Source organism: Megascapheus bottae, chromosome 6, assembly GCF_031878675.1.
Source record: "Megascapheus bottae isolate mThoBot1 chromosome 6, mThoBot2.hap1, whole genome shotgun sequence".
Lineage (NCBI taxonomy): Eukaryota > Metazoa > Chordata > Mammalia > Rodentia > Geomyidae > Megascapheus > Megascapheus bottae.
In genome coordinates this window covers 34,243,445-34,261,056 of record NC_143514.1, presented here as the reverse complement: position 1 = coordinate 34,261,056, position 17,612 = coordinate 34,243,445, and the positions used below count along the sequence as shown (strand labels likewise).

The 17,612-nt window shown below is 35.7% G+C and overlaps 1 protein-coding gene across 1 annotated transcript in view; it reads left to right on the top strand.

Annotated features, from left to right (window-relative positions):
* The window catches only part of Tnni3k (TNNI3 interacting kinase), a 262,734-nt gene that overhangs the window by 76,420 nt on the left and 168,702 nt on the right, over window positions 1-17,612 (top strand). The window contains 1 exon segment of the mRNA XM_090333972.1: window positions 13,305-13,368. Within this exon segment, the coding sequence (XP_090190098.1) occupies window positions 13,305-13,368 (64 nt within the window).

Here is a 17,612-nt window from a genome sequence, read left to right as displayed (position 1 = left end):
GATACAGTAACAATATGAGATTAAACATAAGGGAAAAAAAGAAGAGAAATAACATAGTACATTTAGAATGATCACACAAGATAAACCTCTTGTTTCCATATCCTAGAGATCCTTTCATTTACTCTCATCCTGTATGACCTTATGTACCTAGGTTTTGAGTTATTGTAATCCTCTGCTAGGAGAGTACTAGATGCATACTAATTATTACAAATGAAGTAAACCATTGAGCCTATGTTCCTTTAGGTCTGGGTTACTTCACTTTTTCCAAATCTTTCCATTTCCTTATAAATGAGGTGATGTCATTTTTTCTGATGGCTGCATAGAATTCCATTATAAATAAGTGCCACATTTTCTTGATCCAGTCATCTACTGAGGGCATCTGGGGTGGTTCCATATCTTTGCTATGGTAAATAATGCTTCAATGAACATCATTGTGCTAGTGGCTTTAATATGTACTTATTTCTGGATATTTGGGCACATGTCAAGGAGTGGGATTGCTGGTCATAGGGGAGCTCTATGTTTAGTTTTTTGGTTAAGATTTCTAAGCTAACCTTTATGATGATCCTTCAGACCAAAGCCTTCTTTCTGAATGGCTAGGATTGCAAGTATGGGTTAACATCACCCAGACTAAAAACACTGATTGTTCAATAAAGTAATGCAATATGGAACAGTGATTTGGCATGAGAGCTCCAGAACAAGTCTGCCAACGTTCATTTGTATCTAAATTCTACCATTTTCTCCTCGAGCCTTGAAATTTGGAATACTGGGATTGATTTCCTCCCACAATGGTATCTTGTCCTTTTCTGCTTCTAAAGCTTACTTGTGTAAATGCATACTATGCTTTTTCTCATTAAACCCATCTATTATCTTGGCCCTATATTTCTTAGGATCAATGGAACAGTTAATACATTTACCACTATTGTGCTGACTATTTTCTTTCTTAATAGTAGCATTTTTTTTACTAATAATGGAAGCTCTTCTTTTTATGGTAATTAATAGAAGGGTTACAGTTATATTCGCCATATAGAAAGTGCATTACTTCACACATATCAATACCTTCTCATGTTTTTGTCCCCATTTCCATCCCCCATCCCTTCCCCTCATCATGTTTTCTCCCCTTCCCAATCCTAATTCAAATAAACAAATAAACATATATACAATATACCAGATAACAAGGTAAGATACTGTAACAAATGTGAGAATAACCAAGGAACAACAAAAGAGATGATAAATAACATAGTATATTAAGAACAACAATCCCACATTATATGGCTCTTGTTTCTATATCCTGGAAGTCTTTTCATTTAGCCTCATCCTATATGGCCTAAAGTGGCAGTATCATAGCCAATGAGGAAGAGCTTCTTTTTAATAAATTCATTCTCGTAGTAGAGAATGATCAAGAAATGTTTTTATATATGTCAAACAGTATTTTATAGTCAATTAAAGCATGTTTTAAAATTGTGAGCCTAGCAATTATACTATGTTTTTTTTTTTTCCAAAAAAAATTGAAGCTGGATTCAGTGGCTTATGCCTATAGTCCTAGCTACTTAGGAGTCTGAAATCTGAAGATCTTGATTCAAAGCCAGCCAGGGCACTAAAGACCATGAGACTCTGATCTCCATTGAAAAAGAGGAAGTGGGACTTGGCTCAGGTGTAATGTGGTAAGTAGCCTTGAGCTGAATAACTCAGGGAGAGCACCCAGGCCCACAAGAAAAAAAAAATCACTTTTTATTGAAAGCTCATTTTTTCCCAATATTACTGTTAAAAACAGGGCCCAAATGGTACATTTGATTACCCACATGTTTTGTCCTACAAAGAATTAAGTAGTGTCTTATAGTTCATGAAATAATCAATGTTCTGGTTTTACTTAGTGAAGAAACTCGAAGGAAGGAAGCAATAAATATTCCAAACATGTGCTTCTAACAAAATTGAGGCTTGAGCCTGAGACTTCATTGTTCACAGTCTCTTTTTGTTTGTTTTAACACTCTAACTGCTGGAAATTCATTAATTACTGATACAAATTCTTAGAAGGGTTCTTATTGCTTAGCCTTGACTAAACAACAAAATCTTTATGTATTCTTATGTCCTCTTATTTGACTCCCATCCACCTTCAGAATGTAATTTGGAAGCAAATTTTTCAGGTGGAAGTAAATAATTTTTTCATCTTTTTTTATTTTTTAAATCTCTTCAGTGCAGAAACTTTTGAGAAAATGGTAAGCAAGCGAGTGACTTGAACTGTGAAAGTAAAGTCTTGAGAAAACTAGCTGTCAGGTACTTCTTGAACTCTTCCTCGAAGAATGTCTGTGGGAAGGAGTATAACTTGTGTTTCAATTTTCAAATACTATCAAGTATAATACAGTGAAAAATGTGGGGACTGAGTCAAACTATATAAATATCTCATAATTAAAGATTATGGATTTTGAAATGCATAGAACATTATGTGATTATAATACTCAACAGTGCATGCCTCTGTTTTCAGCCAGAGATTTTAAAATAAGACTTTCACATAAAGATATGATGAAGAAAAATACATATAAAAACATACATAAAGCAATAAGATGGCGATTAGTTGGAAGGCTTAGAAAATTGTATCATTCTGTTAAAGAATATCTCTTTTGTATGTCATCTTCATAGGCAACCTTTGGTTTCATCTTTTCTTTTGGCCATTTTTTATCTTTCATTTTCTATTTCTTCCCCCTTCCAATTCTGTAGCAACATACATCACATCTTCCTATATTTGCATCATGCAATAGATTTAACTACAACCTCTATAATAATAACATTTGAATCTTCAATCATGCCTTCTTCCTACTGTTCATTCTTCATCCCTTAGCTTTTTTTCTTGTATTCTAATCATCTTCTGAGAAGTGATACTAAAGGTGAATGAACCATGCATTGTTCAAAATATAGATATAGAGAGATATACACACATAAATATGTCTTCAAGCTTTATTTCTATGACTTAATATTATGGAAACTCACTTTCATTTGCATTTTTAGTAATATGATCTGTAGAATTATCTGAGTGATTTTCTGAGTAGTATAAATACCAAATGTAATTATAACCTTAGATAATAAAAGAAAGATCATATTGGAGAACTTTGTTTCTGTGGCAGCCTGAAGATGCTATTTCTGATACATGTTATACTCAAATACTTAATTAGAGCTGTATTAGGTTTAAAAAAGGCTACTACCAGACTGGGAGTTTGGCCTAGTGGTAGAGTGCTTGCCTGGCATGCACAAAGACCTGGGTTTGATTCCTTGGTACCACATACATAGAAAAAAAAAAGCTGGAAGTGGGGCTGAGGCTCAAGTAGTAGAGCTCTAGCCTTGAGAAAGTCCAAGGACAGTGATCAGGCCCTGAGCTCAAGCCCAGGCCTGGCCAAAAAAAAAAAATGCCACTATCAAAATATACAAAGTAAAAATGAACTGTATGATGTAATTCTTATTTGATACTTATAGTAGAAACCAAAAATTTTATAACTACATTTTATAATCATATATTACATGTTACAATCATATATTTTCACATATAATTACATTTTTCTATAAAGTAAAATGAGGAGCTTATCTCTCTAAAACCAATGCTACAATCTAAAATGCTATAGAAAGAAATTAAGACTTGAATATCAAGTAAAAAGAAAACAATTATTTGGTAGATACAATTGACACAGCTTTATGTTTGAAAACCTGTTATTTATGAAAAAAATTTGACTGAATAATTGTTCCCAATAGAATCAGCTTGTGGTATTGAATAAAGAGCATTGTGAATTGCCCAAGGGGAATTGGAAGAAATAAACTATTCAAGTGATTAATTGAAGACACAAAACCATTGATGATGTAAATTTAGGCCATAGATAAGTAGTTCTCCATGAGTTTTTTTTTATAGGCTTCCTCTTTGAAATTATAATTTGCTGACAATCTTTTTCATCCCTGGTCTTCTTCTGGTTTGCCTTAAGCTTCCTAATTTTTTTGCAAGTCCTGGGGCCATGAACTCAAGGCTGAGCACTGTCCTTGGGCTTTCTCAAGGCTAGACCTCTTCCACTGAGCCACCGCACCACTTCTGGCTTTTTCTATGTTTGTGGTACCAAGGAATTGAATTGTGCAAGCCAGGCAAACACTCTACCATCAGGCCAAACTACTGGCCCCATCTTCTACCTATTTTTATAATCCATTTTCACCACCATGGCACTACTGCCATGGCACTATTGCCAGTCCTGGAGCTTGAACTCTCTTGGACAGTTTTTGCTAAAGGCTAGCACTCTGTCACTTGACCCACAGCACCACTTGTGGCTTTTTCTGTGTATGTGGAACTGAGGAATCAAACCCAGGGCTTCGTGCATGCTTAGTGAGCACTCTACCACTAAATTGGTATGGTCCTGGCACAACTCATTTCATTAATACATTAATACATACTAACCTCATGAGTATAACTACAAACTGTGTCCTCACCAGGTCCTAGAGATTTCAACATGTGTGTTTACATTGATCATTTCATCCAATACTTCTTTATCTTGCTTAAATGGCAAAATTACAGTCATACTCAATGTTTGACAGATGACTGAGTGTTTTTTCTCAAAAGAAACTAGGCTATGTAGATAGACTTCCTGTGTCTCCTACCTAACCTATATCCATTTTATTCTTGACAAGATAGTTACATGTACAATTCATAGCTGATGCACCAGTCAAATGAGGCAGTGGAGGCAACTCAATAAAATCCGTGACATACAATGTATTACTAATAGATTTAAGAGCATAGAGGACCATGTCACTTACAGGTCCAATGGGATAAAGAATGCGCTCCATGACACAAGTGTGCTATAGAGCATAGAGTGAGAGGAACTTGTGGACAAAGCTTTAATTGGGTGTCAGGTTTTAAATCAAGTAAGTTTCCTGAGGGAAGATCTTATTGCGGCCTGTAGAGCAAATTGACACTGCTGTAGAGTCATGCAGTGACTGAGAAGTGATCACTACTTTTGCTCTATTCATGGGGGCAAGTCAACAAGGTGATACTCAACTATTCTGCAGAAAAGGAAACAGCAAAAGATGATTGTATTAAAGTTCTGGTCAACCTCATTGAGAAACTGGAAGGAGAAAGGAAATAGAAATTGTAAAATGATTAAATGTCGCTTGTGTTATGGAGTCTAATCTACTAAAAGTATATCATAGGGCTAGGAGCGTAGCCTAGTTGTGGAGTCAAGCCTTGGGTTCTATTCTCCAGTACCACATACTCAGAAAAAGGCAGAAGTGGTGCTGTAGTTCAAATTGTAGAGTGCTAGCTTTGAGAATGCCCAGTGACAGTACTCAGGCCCCGAATTCAAACCCTAAGCCTGGCAAAAAAAAAAAAATGGATTACAGGGCAATACAAAATTACAAGATCAGACTGGAATGGGCACTCAGGTAGCATTTGGTGTCATTTTCATGGAATTTTCCCCAAGTGGCAAGTTCTTAAATGACTTAGCAGTGACCTAAACAGTCAGTCAAAGGTTGTGAAGACATGGACAAAAATGTAAACATATCTTAAAAGAAAACATTCTGCAAAGTTTAACAAATAAGACAATACTTTGAAGGGCTGACACTTTAGATCTTGCATTTGATAGATGTGGAAAATATCAAATCAAAATCAACTTTGATATTACTAACTTTCAGATCACTTTGAAAAAATGAGGCAGTAGTATTTCATTACAATTTTAGAAATGTAGATTTTTCCACTAAATCAAAATGATTATCATCCCACTAAAATTTCATTATCTTGCTCTCAATAATGAAGGTTAAATACAGCCTAACAAAAATTAATTAAAAAATTTACTTTAAATGAGCTTAAGCAAAACTGTTGCAACATGAATTTGAAAAAGATCCAAAGAAATAATAACAAGTGAAATGCCACCTGAGTAAAGAAAAACTTAATATCACAGTATAGGAATTAATTTAAAATCTACTAAGTAGAAAACACTGTATTTAATTTGGGGAATTTCAACTGAGATTGAGAACCTTTTCATTTCTCACCTAGAATTTCATCCTTTCTAGGTTTTCTTCTACAGGAAACTTACTTTGTCTTTATGTGTTTTTTTTTCTTCTGCCTAATGGCTTCCAAGGGATAAAAGAAATGGAAAGGAGCTCAATAGGACAAAATCATATAAGTTAAAATAATGTAAGATAAACATTTAAGAAACAAGAACAGTGATGCATTTGCTCAAGTATATATTACAGTTAGCATCTCTAAGTTACTGAATAATTAATTAGGTCTTGTTTATCATGAATTTGGAAAAATAACTGAGTATCAAAATGTAGACCTTTGAAAAGTCTACTAAGTATAAATATTTAGCTAGAAGGATTAAGAACAAATTCCTCAGGAGAATACCCTTCTTACCTAAATTTTTTCATATATTTTTATTGTAATTAATAGAAAGGTTACATTATAGTCACCAGATAGAAGCTACATTACTTCACACACATTGATACCCTTTCTCATGTCATGGTCCCCATTTCTCTCCTCCCTCCCCCCCAAACAACTTGGTTTCCCCCTTCCCTCTCCTATTTCAAATAACCAATTAAGTATATATCAAATATATCAGATAACAAGGTGAAATATTGTAACCATATGAGATAACCAAGGGAGAGTAAAAGAGATGAGAGATAACTTAGTACATTAAGTACAACAATCACTCATTATATGGTTTTCGTTTCTAATTTTTTTTGCATTTTTTATTGTAATTAGTAAAAGGGTTACATGATATTTGCCAGATAGAAGGTGCATTAATTCACATACATTGATACCCTTTCACATGTCTTGATACCCATTTCCCTCCCCCCCCACACCCCCACCCGTCTTGGTTTTCCCCCCTTCCCTATCAAATTTCAAATAACCAAATACAAATAAATTCAATATATCAGATAACAAAGTGAGATACTATAACAATATGAGATAACCAAGGGACAGCAAAGGAGATGAGAGATAACATAGTACATTAAGGACAACAATCATTCATTATATGGCTTTTGTTTCAATATCCTGGAGGTCCTTTCAATTAGCTTCATACTATGTGGCCTTATGTATCAAGATTTTTGCTCTATTGCAGATCTCTGCTAGTAGAGCCCAAGGTTTCTACTGATTATGACGAATGAGGGAAACCATTGAGCCTAAGTTCCTTTGAGTCTGGCTTACTTCACTTAATAGGATTTTTTCTAAGTCTTTCCATTTCCTAACAAATGGGGCGATATCATTCTTTCTGACAGCAGCATAGAATTCCATTGTGTACAAATACCACAACTTGTTGATCCACTCATCAACTGAGGGACATCTAGGTTGGTTCCATATCTTTGCTATGGTGAATAGTGCTGCAATGAACATTATTGTGCTAGTGGATTTAGTATGCCCTTGTTTCTGGATGGTTGGGTAAATGCCAAGTAGTGGAATTGCTGGGTCATAGGGGAGCTCTATGTTTAGCCTTTTGAGGCACTGCCACACTGCTTTCCATAGTGGTTGAACGAGTTTGCACTCCCACCAACAGTGTAGTAGTGATCCCTCCTGGCCACGTCCCCTCCAGCATCTGTTGTTATTAGTTTTCTTGATCCTGGCCATTCTAAATTTTTTAAAAATTTTTTATTGTGATTAATAGAAGGGTTACATTATATTCACCAGATAGAAGGTGCATAATTTCACAAACATTGATACTCTTTCTCATGACATGCTCCCCATTTCCCTCCCCCCTCCCCCCCACTTATCTTTATTTCCCCCTTCCCTATCCAATTTCAAATAACCAATTAAGCACATATAAAATATATCAGATAACAAGGTGAAATATTGTAACAATATGAGATAACCAAGGGATGGCAAAAGAGACTTGCTTGATATAACTTCAGAGTGTTAAGAAATTTTTTCTGAGTGTTTTATCTATAGTGACAATTAATGGATTATGTTGTGAAGATGATTTGTGTTGGCATCCATTGAAAGAAATGACCTAAATAAGGAAACATTTGCAGAAAGTTCTCACAGATAACACAGAAATCAAATGTTATCTTTGGGATTATGTACCCGACAGGAAAAGAGAAGAAAAGATTTTTTAAGAAGAAACCATAGAATGTGCAACTTAGTATTTGTCTTATAAGCTGGAAATTTAAAGGTCTTATTAGAAGTCAGCTGGTAAATAAAATTAACTGTGAAAGGCAAATAATTCACATAGTGATTGTTCTGCTATCAAAGTAAAGAGTTGTAGTTCTAATCCATTTTCTGTGTTGATAAAATAACTGCTTAAATAGAAAAACATTATAATGTTTTCCTTCAATAACAGGCATATTTGAATTATAATTCTTTAATAATAATGATATTTCTGTTGATTAAACAAGTCTAAAAAAGATGCAGCTTTTGATCTTAAGTACTAAGATAAGATTAACATGCCCCTTAATGTTGCAAGCCTTATTTATGGCTTAGCAGCACCTTTGTTATGGTTTCTTTGAACAAAAGGTGTATAATTTTCTTAAACAACATGTTATTGAAATAATATATCTAAACTCTTGTCACAAATCCCAGGCATAGTACAAACACTTGGGAATTGTTGAGGACTAATTTAAAGTAAATGTTCATTGAATGTTTCTCAATTCCTAATTTTATATTTAAATTCCTTTTTACCTAGTGGTAGATAGTTTCTTTCATTTTTTATTTTTATTCAGAATATCTTCTATGTCAACAGTTATTGAATGCCTATCATGTACCTACCATAACAGTTAATAATGTCTCAGTTTATGATTTTAAGGGGCTTCGTATAGTAATTAAGGTACAAAAGTGATTTCTCACTTATTTAAATTCCTATATGTGTGCATTTTTCTTATCCAACACAACAGGTATATTTGTAAACTTAATATTTTATGTTCTCATAACCATGTTGGGAGATATTCCCTCATAATGACTTTGAAACTCATAAAAATGAATAGATACATTCTACTCATATAAGTAAAAGCCTAAAATTCAAATGTACATTGCTCTGGATGGTTAAATATTTCCTTGAATTTTGAAATAAACTATAAAAAACTCAGCTCAATAATGACTCTGTGTGATTTCATTAAAACTTACATTTTGACAGGTTCTCAGAAAGTCAATATTTCACAATTAATGAATGTTCAGAAAAAGGTTAAGACCTTCTGAGTGACTGGATAACTGCAAACTTAGAAAAAAATGCTTTAAAACTGTTTATTATAGAGTAAACATCATCTTTACAAGAAAAGTTAATTTCTTAAGTTATGCTTAAGAAATTTTATCTAGCTGCTAATATTTTGGAGTTCTTCGTATAATAAAAATTCACTTTATTTTTTCTGTTTAATATTTTATTTAGTTAAAAGCCCCATCTACCTTGTTAAGTGTCCTCTTTTCAAAGACTCAACTTCCAGTCACATGAAGCCTCAGATACCACACATTTGATAGAAATGACTCTGGTGTTCATTTCCAAACTGATTCCATAGAACTGCCATAGACAGATTACTTTTTCCTAGATAGAAATCACTGACTCAATAGTCAGTGATTCATTTATTTAAAGGTTAGTGTTAATGAGATCATGCTCACAAAGAAGCCTCATGGAAACAATGTTTGAAATCAAACCAACCTACATGTACTCTCCTGAATCTCAGCTATTTCACTTCTAAAATGGGGTAGAAGCACCTGACATTTTGTATTTGAGCATGATACAGAGTATATTCAATTTTTATTAGGAAAACAACTCACTGCACACAGTATATGTTCTATTAATCACTAGTCCACAATACCTAAATGTAAGAAAAACATTGTCCTGAAAAGGTATAGATTTCAATATATCTGTTCCCCAATGATTTTAAATATTCTAGAAGACTTCCTTATCCTTTATATCTGCCAATCATCTAACACTACCCTAGTGACTGAATGAAGCATGAGAATAAATATGCAAGGTGATGAGTAAATGGCTGAGTGAATATGCATTATATGGAATTTTGGAGGATCAAACAAAGTTGAGTCAAGAAACTGGATTTCCTTACCTGGTGGTATTTATTTTTTATATAACTTTGAACATTGCCCTATTCCCTTAGGTTTTCATTGTCTTCTTCTTTACATTTCTTTTTTTTTTTTTCCAGTCCTGGGCTTGAGCTCGGGGTCTGAGCACTGTCCTTGGACTTTCTCAAGGCTAGAGCTCTACCACTTGAGCCTCAGCACCATTTCTGGCTTTTTTCTATGCATGTGGTGCCGAGGAATCGAACCCGGGTCTTCATGCATACTAGGCAAGCACTTTAACCACTAGGCCAAACTCCCGGCCCTTTACATTTCTTTAAAATGTAAAAACGTGGTATTTCTTTTTCATTTCTATAATTTCAATGGTTTTCAAGACAATTAGACAAGTTAGCTGCAATGATTTTTACCTGCTTGTATCTCCATTCGTTTGTTCAGCAGATGTTTCTTGATTACTACTCCATTGCAAGAGTCCCAATATGGATGAGTATGATGTGCAGTTTTTTTTTTCTTTTTGTCAGTCATGAGGCTTGAACTCTGAACCTGGGCTCTGTCCCTGAGCTCTTCAGCTCAAAGCTAGTGCTCTTATCATTTGAGCCACAGCACCATTTCTGGTTTTCTGGTGATTCATTGGAGATAAGAATCTCAGAGACTTCTTGTACCAGGCTGAAATCTTCACATCTCAGCCTCCTGAGTAGCTAGGATTAGAGGTGTGAGCCACCAGTGCTCACCTATGATCCAGAGTTTTAGCCAGGCACCAGTGACTCATGCCTGAAATCCTAGCTACTCAGGAGGTTGAGATTGGATGATAGCAGTTCAAAACTAGCCCAGTCAGCCAAGACTCTGAGACTCTAATCTCCAAGAAAGTACTAATAAAAAGCCATAAGTGGAGCTATGATTCAAGCAGTAGAGCACTAGGCCCTGAACAATAATGCTCAGTGCCCAGGCCCTAAATTTAAGTCTGAGGAGCACCATGTGTGTTCATGTGTACACACACGTGCACAAATCTAGTTTTTAAAAGGAATAATAAGGCATATATATGAATAGAAAAATATTCTAAAATGCATAAATAGATTATACATGCAAGTTATAGTGAAAGAAAATTTAATGTCAGTTCAACAGATGCAGAGGAAGTACTATTTTAGCTGGGGTTTCAACATCTCTGCACTGAACAGAAGGCACTTGCTCCTTGGGGAAATAATGTGAGCAAAGCCTTGAAGAAATAAGAAACTGTGGGGTGATAGAGGGACAAGATGATTGGGAGAGAGTGGAGAAAGGAAAATGAGGACAAAAACATGAGAAGGGGTTTTAATGCATGAGAAGTAATGTACCTACTACCTGACAAATGTAACTGTAAACCCTCTATATATTACCCAGACAATAAAAAAATAAAAGAAAAAAGAAGAAATAGGAAAATGGGTGTAGTTTGACTATATCACTGGATTTATTAAAAGGAGTACTGGGAAATGGGATAGAGTAATACCCATCAGTTTGCAAATGTGAAGATATTGGGAGAGAGTTCTGGGGCAGGGAGGTGGAAGACAGTTTTATTTCAAGATGTGACTCTTGGTCAAGGATTGTGCACTGTTATTTGTTTTGTTTTTTCATATATTTTTATTGTAATTAATAGAGGAGTTGCGTTATTTCACAATACACTTTCTCATGTTTTGATCCCTATTTCCCTCCCCCCACCCTTGCCCTTCATCTTGTTTTCCCCCTTTCCCTATCCTATTTCAAATAACCAAATAAACATATATACAATATATCAGATAACAAGGTAAAATACTGTAACCATATGAGATAACCAAGGGACAGCAAAACATAGGGAGAAATAACATAGTAAATTAAGGAAAACAATCACTCATTATATGGCTTTTGTTTCTATGTCCTGGAGGTCCTTTTGTTTAGCATGATCCTATATGGCCTTACGAATCTAGGTCTTGCTCTGTTGTAAATCTCTGCTAGGAGAGTCCAAGGTTTCTTTTTTTTTTCTTTTTTTTTTTTTTTTGCCAGTCCTGGGCTTGAGCTCAGGGCTTGAGCACTGTCCTTGGACTTTCTCAAGGCTAGAGCTCTACTACCTGAGCTTCAGCACCACTTCGGCTTTTTTCTATATGTGGTACCAAGGAATTGAACCTGGGTCTTCATGCATGCTAGGCAAGCACTTTAGCCACTAGGCCAAACTCCCGGCCCGGAGTCCAAGGTTTCTATTGATTATGACAAATGACGGAAGCCATTGAGCCTATGTTCCTTTGAGTCTGGCTTACTTCACTTAATATGATTTTTATAAGTCTTTTCATTTCCTTACAAATGGGGTGATGTCATTTTTTCTGACAGCAGCATAGATTTCCATTGGTACACTGTTATTTGTTTTTTTTATTTTTTTTTATCCTTTTTTATTGTAATTAGTAAAAGGGTTACATGATATTTGCCAGATAGAAGGTGCATTAATTCACATACATTGATACCCTTTCACATGTCTTGGTACCCATTTCCCTCCCCCCCAACCCCCATCTTGGTTTTCCCCCCTTCCCTATCAAATTTCAAATATCCAAATACAAATAAATTCAATATATCAGATAACAAAGTGAGATACTGTAACAATATGAGATAACCAAGGGACAGCAAAGGAGATGAGAGATAACATAGTACATTAAGGACAACAATCATTCATTATATGGCTTTTGTTTCAATATCCTGGAGGTCCTTTCAATTAGCTTCATACTATATGGCCTTATGTATCAAGATTTTGCTCTATTGCAGATCTCTGCTAGTAGAGCCCAAGGTTTCTACTGATTATGATGAACGAGGGAAACCATTGAGCCTAAGTTCCTTTGAGTCTGGCTTACTTCACTTAATAGGATTTTTTCTAAGTCTTTCCATTTCCTAACAAATGGGGCGATATCATTCTTTCTGACAGCAGCATAGAATTCCATTGTGTACAAATACCACAACTTGTTGATCCACTCATCAACTGAGGGACATCTAGGTTGGTTCCATATCTTTGCTATGGTGAATAGTGCTGCAATGAACATTGTTGTGCTAGTGGATTTAGTATGTCCTTGTTTCTGGATGGTTGGGTAAATGCCAAGTAGTGGAATTGCTGGGTCATAGGGGAGTTCTATGTTTAGACTTTTGAGGCACTGCCACACTGCTTTCCATAGTGGTTGAATGAGTTTGCACTCCCACCAACAGGGTACACTGTTATTTGTGAAGAAATGTTTTATTTGTAGATTTCCCAAGCAAAGTCCATAGCCAAAATATCATTATTTTATTTTTTAAATTTTACTTATTATTATTACTAGTTTTTTTGTTTTTTTCTAGGCTGCTGATGGAGCAACATGGAGCAAATGTTAATGCTCACTCCATTGCACATTGCAGCTTACCATGGGCATGAGCAGGTAAGTTTAACATGGAGGCCTCCAGAATATGGGAGACTGTTTAAGTGTGTCAGACTTTTGTCATATTGTTTGGTATCTATTCTCACAGCTTCACCCTTGAGGTGTTTATAGATCCATGTGAGTGTTACAACTGCTGTGCTATTTATTTTTGTGATCAAGTACTCAAAGGGGGCAGAAGAATACATTCATTTGTGTGCAGCTATGGGAATCAGCCTGAAACTAGAAAACCCCTACCTAGCTTTATGATCAGTTATAAGTTATAGATGCCTTCTATACTTAATTTCTCCTTCTATAAAAAGGAAAGGTATTAAAAGGATCTTTCTTAGAGGGGTTGTGTTCAATAGATGTCGCTGTGATTATGCAAAGGACAATGACAACAAAACAAATCATAAAGGCCCCTTCAACAGTTTTCTGAACAAGGGTGTCTTTTGGCCATTTTATTTCTTTCTACTCTTAAGGGATTCGGTAGCTCAAAAAATGCCCCCTGAAATATGTACATGGTCAAAATAGATGGAACCAGGGGCCGGGAGTTTGGCCTAGTGGTTAAAGTGCTTGCCTAGCATGCATGAAGACCCGGGTTCGATTCCTCAGTACCACATACATAGAAAAAAGCCAGAAGTGGTGCTGAGGCTCAATTGGTAGAGCTCTAGCCTTGAGAAAGTCCAAGGACAGTGCTCAGGCCCTGAGCTCAAGCCCAGGACTGGCAAAAAAAAAAATAGATGGAACCAGTAAATGTTACTATACAAGACACTTTGCAGCTGCGCTCAAATTAAGAATTTCAAGGTGGGGGGTTATCATTGATTGTATGTTAGGCCTGAACATTTAAGAGGATCCTTAGAAGTGAGAGTATAATCTGAATGAGTATTAGATAAAACAATAGAAACCAGAGACTAACCTGATGGGGTATGAGGGTATAAGCTAATGAATCCAGATAAGTTATAGAAGCTGAGAAGCAAGGAAATTCAAGCTTTCTGAGGAAACATTATTTTTGTTTATTTATTTTCAAAAGGTAAAATTATCTACAATTTTCTTCTTCTTTCCAGTAATTCATATGAAAATCAGGCAGGTCAGGTATCCTGTCAGAGACAGAAGACTAATAGAAAGAAAAAAATGGAATATTTACTCCAGTCTGTGGAATCCTCAAACACATTTATTCATTTGGGCAAAGCATCCCTTCCAATTGCTTTCTACCCAATGAAAATAATACAGACCCAGGCATCTGTATTTGGGGGTGGGGAAAGGGGGATATCATGAGGCTTGAACTCTGGCCTGGGTGCTGTCCCTGAGATGTTCAGCTCAAGGCCCCACTTCCCCTTTTCTAGTGATTAATAGGAGATAACAGTCTCATAGCTTTGTATTAGCCAGGCTGGCTTTGAACCTTAATCCTCAGATCTTAGCCTCCCAACTAGCTAGGATTACAGGCATGAGCCACCACACCTGGCCAGGCATTTGCATTTTTTTTTTATAAATATAGTAGTCAAGTCAAAATTCAGAGGAATATATTCTTACTCCAAATTCCACTAATTTACATCCTAACATTCAGAAAGACTATATGTATGTCACCGTCACATGCTGCCATCTAATTATTCTCAGGAAAGTAAAAACAAAACAGAAATAAAAATATAATTAGATAACCAAATACAACTATTGTTTTTGACATACTGCTTTCATTTTACCTTGCTTTCTCCCTAGGTGCACTCAATAGAATTAAACGGTTTTTAACTTCCTGGGGTTATACCACAGTACTGCCTGGGGGTTCCAAGTTGAAAACTAACCATTTTGTTTTGTCCTTGTGCTGCTCTAGTTGTTGTGACTTTTTTCTTATGCTCACTGGCATATGCCTGGGCACTCTCAGACCTGTAAAGCATGACCTACAGCTAGAAGAGATTGCTCATTTCATTTATGTGTTGCTCAAAGTGCACTAAAGTGCACTGGAGAGCCAGTCACTGAAAGTAGATTTGAAAGTGCAGGATCCAAAAGCCCATGTGATGGAAAAAGCCCATACTTTTCTGACTTCAGCATGCACAAAATATATCCAAAGCATGCTGTGTGTAAAGTCATCTTCTTTGGTGATTAACCTTGTAACCCAGCAGAAAGATAAAGAGCCTCTATGCATGTTGGGTAGGGAGCTGAATTTATTTACTTTCCTTGAAAATACAGTCACAGTCATAAAATTATGCTAAAATGTGGATGGCCTTTTTATGATAAGGGACTCACTTTCTGTATATGAAGGCAGCACATAAGTAATTTATGGAAGCTATTGTCATTTACTAAAATATGCTGACAAAGAGAATGGTACTCTTGATATATAAATGTGCCTAATGCTCCATGTTCCCAGCCATTGGTTTATTTACTTATTTTAAAATGGAAGAATGGCTGTTTTGTACCAAGAGCAATATTTCCTAGGTATGTAATAATAGTGCTTAATAGACAATCGATTTCAGAGATAATTTAAATCTATCCATTATAAAGTCACATAATCAGAATTTATGGAGTCTCTGTAAGTGGAAATATCTGCTTGGGAGTGCAAGGTTCTAGAAAGTAAACTTCTGTTGGTCTGATATCTCTGATATAAGCTTGATCTGCCTTTAAGTCAGAAGAAGACTAAAATGTTCAGATTCCTTATTGGCTTCACTACTTTTACAAAGAGTTAATAAGTTTTAAGCACTTTATTAAGAGTTGTATATGTAATGACTTCTTTAATGATTACAGCTCCAAGAATAGAACTGTTATTATTCCGTGTTTAGAATGATGCAATGAAGAAATAGAAGGTCAGATAACTTATTCCAAGTGACCTAGCTAAAAACAGAAACCAGATTTCAGAATCCTTGCTCTCAGCTCAAACATTTGAGAGGAAACAATTTCCCCATAACCTACCCTGGTAGTATTCTGCCTAGAATTTTTATCTAGTGTTTTCATATTTTAGAGAAGTTTCTACACAAGTCCTATTTATTGACTATGGAAGAGGAGAGTCAAAATATTTCTAGACCTTGAGCTCACTTCTGTGTTCGTACCCCAGTGACCAGGCCACATATCAGTACTTCCTTAACTGATGACTTTAAACTCACATACGCTCATGTTTTACCTTAGTAAGTTCACTAAAATGAGTTTGAAATTCTCAGGGCAGAGAATTGGGGAAAATACTTGAATGTCCATAATTATACATGCAAATGACTTAAAGAATTCCATATTTATCTGAAACACCACCAGGAAAATTGCTAATTCCATTGTTCCTTTATTTTCCCATGTTCTTTCTAACCTTTATGCCAACAAATTTGAGAATCTAGAAGAAATCTAGCCAATATTAACATACACAAACTGAACCAAGAAGAACTAACCCAACTAAACAGGCCTATTTCAAGATCTGAAATAGAAACCACAATAAGAGACCTTCCACCTAAGAAAAGCCCAGGGCCAGGTGGATTCACAGCTGAATTCTATAAGGTCTTCAAAGCAGAGCTCAAACCAATACTCCTTAAGCTCTTCAATGAAATTGAACCAGACAGATTCATCAAAGAAAGAGAACTATAGAGCCATTTCTTTGATGAACATCGATGCAAAACTTCTCAACAAAATACTGGTCAACCGTCTATAACAACTTATCAAAAAATTATACACTATGATCAAACAGGATTCATCACAGGGAGGCAAAGCTGGTTCAACAGACGCAAATCAATTAATATAATTCAACACATCAACAGGAGCAAGGACAAAAATCATACGATTGACTCAATAGATGCAGAAAAGGCATTTGACAAGATCCAACACCCCTTTATGCTAAAAGCTTTGGAGAAACTAGGAATCCATGGAACATTCCTCAGTATAATAAAGGCTGTGTATGACAAACCCACAGCTAGCATTATACTTAATGGTGAAAAGCTAAAGCCAATTCCTCTAAAATCAGGAACAAGACAAGGATGCCCACTCTCTCCACTCCTCTTTAACATAGTATTAGAATTCCTAGCCAGTGCAATAAGGCAAGAAGCAAGCATAAGGGGATCCAAATAGGGAAAGAGGAAGTAAAACTTTTCCTCTTTGCAGATGACATGACTGTGTATTTACAGAATCCTATAGACTCCACTTCCAAGCTCCTTGAGCTGATTCAAAATTTTGGAAGGGTAACAGGGTATAAAATTAACCCTCAAAAATCAACTGCCTTCCTCTATGCCAACAGTGAGAGGAATGAGGCAACAATCAGGAAAGCAACTCCTTTTACAATAGCCTCAAAGGAAATATGCATAAAG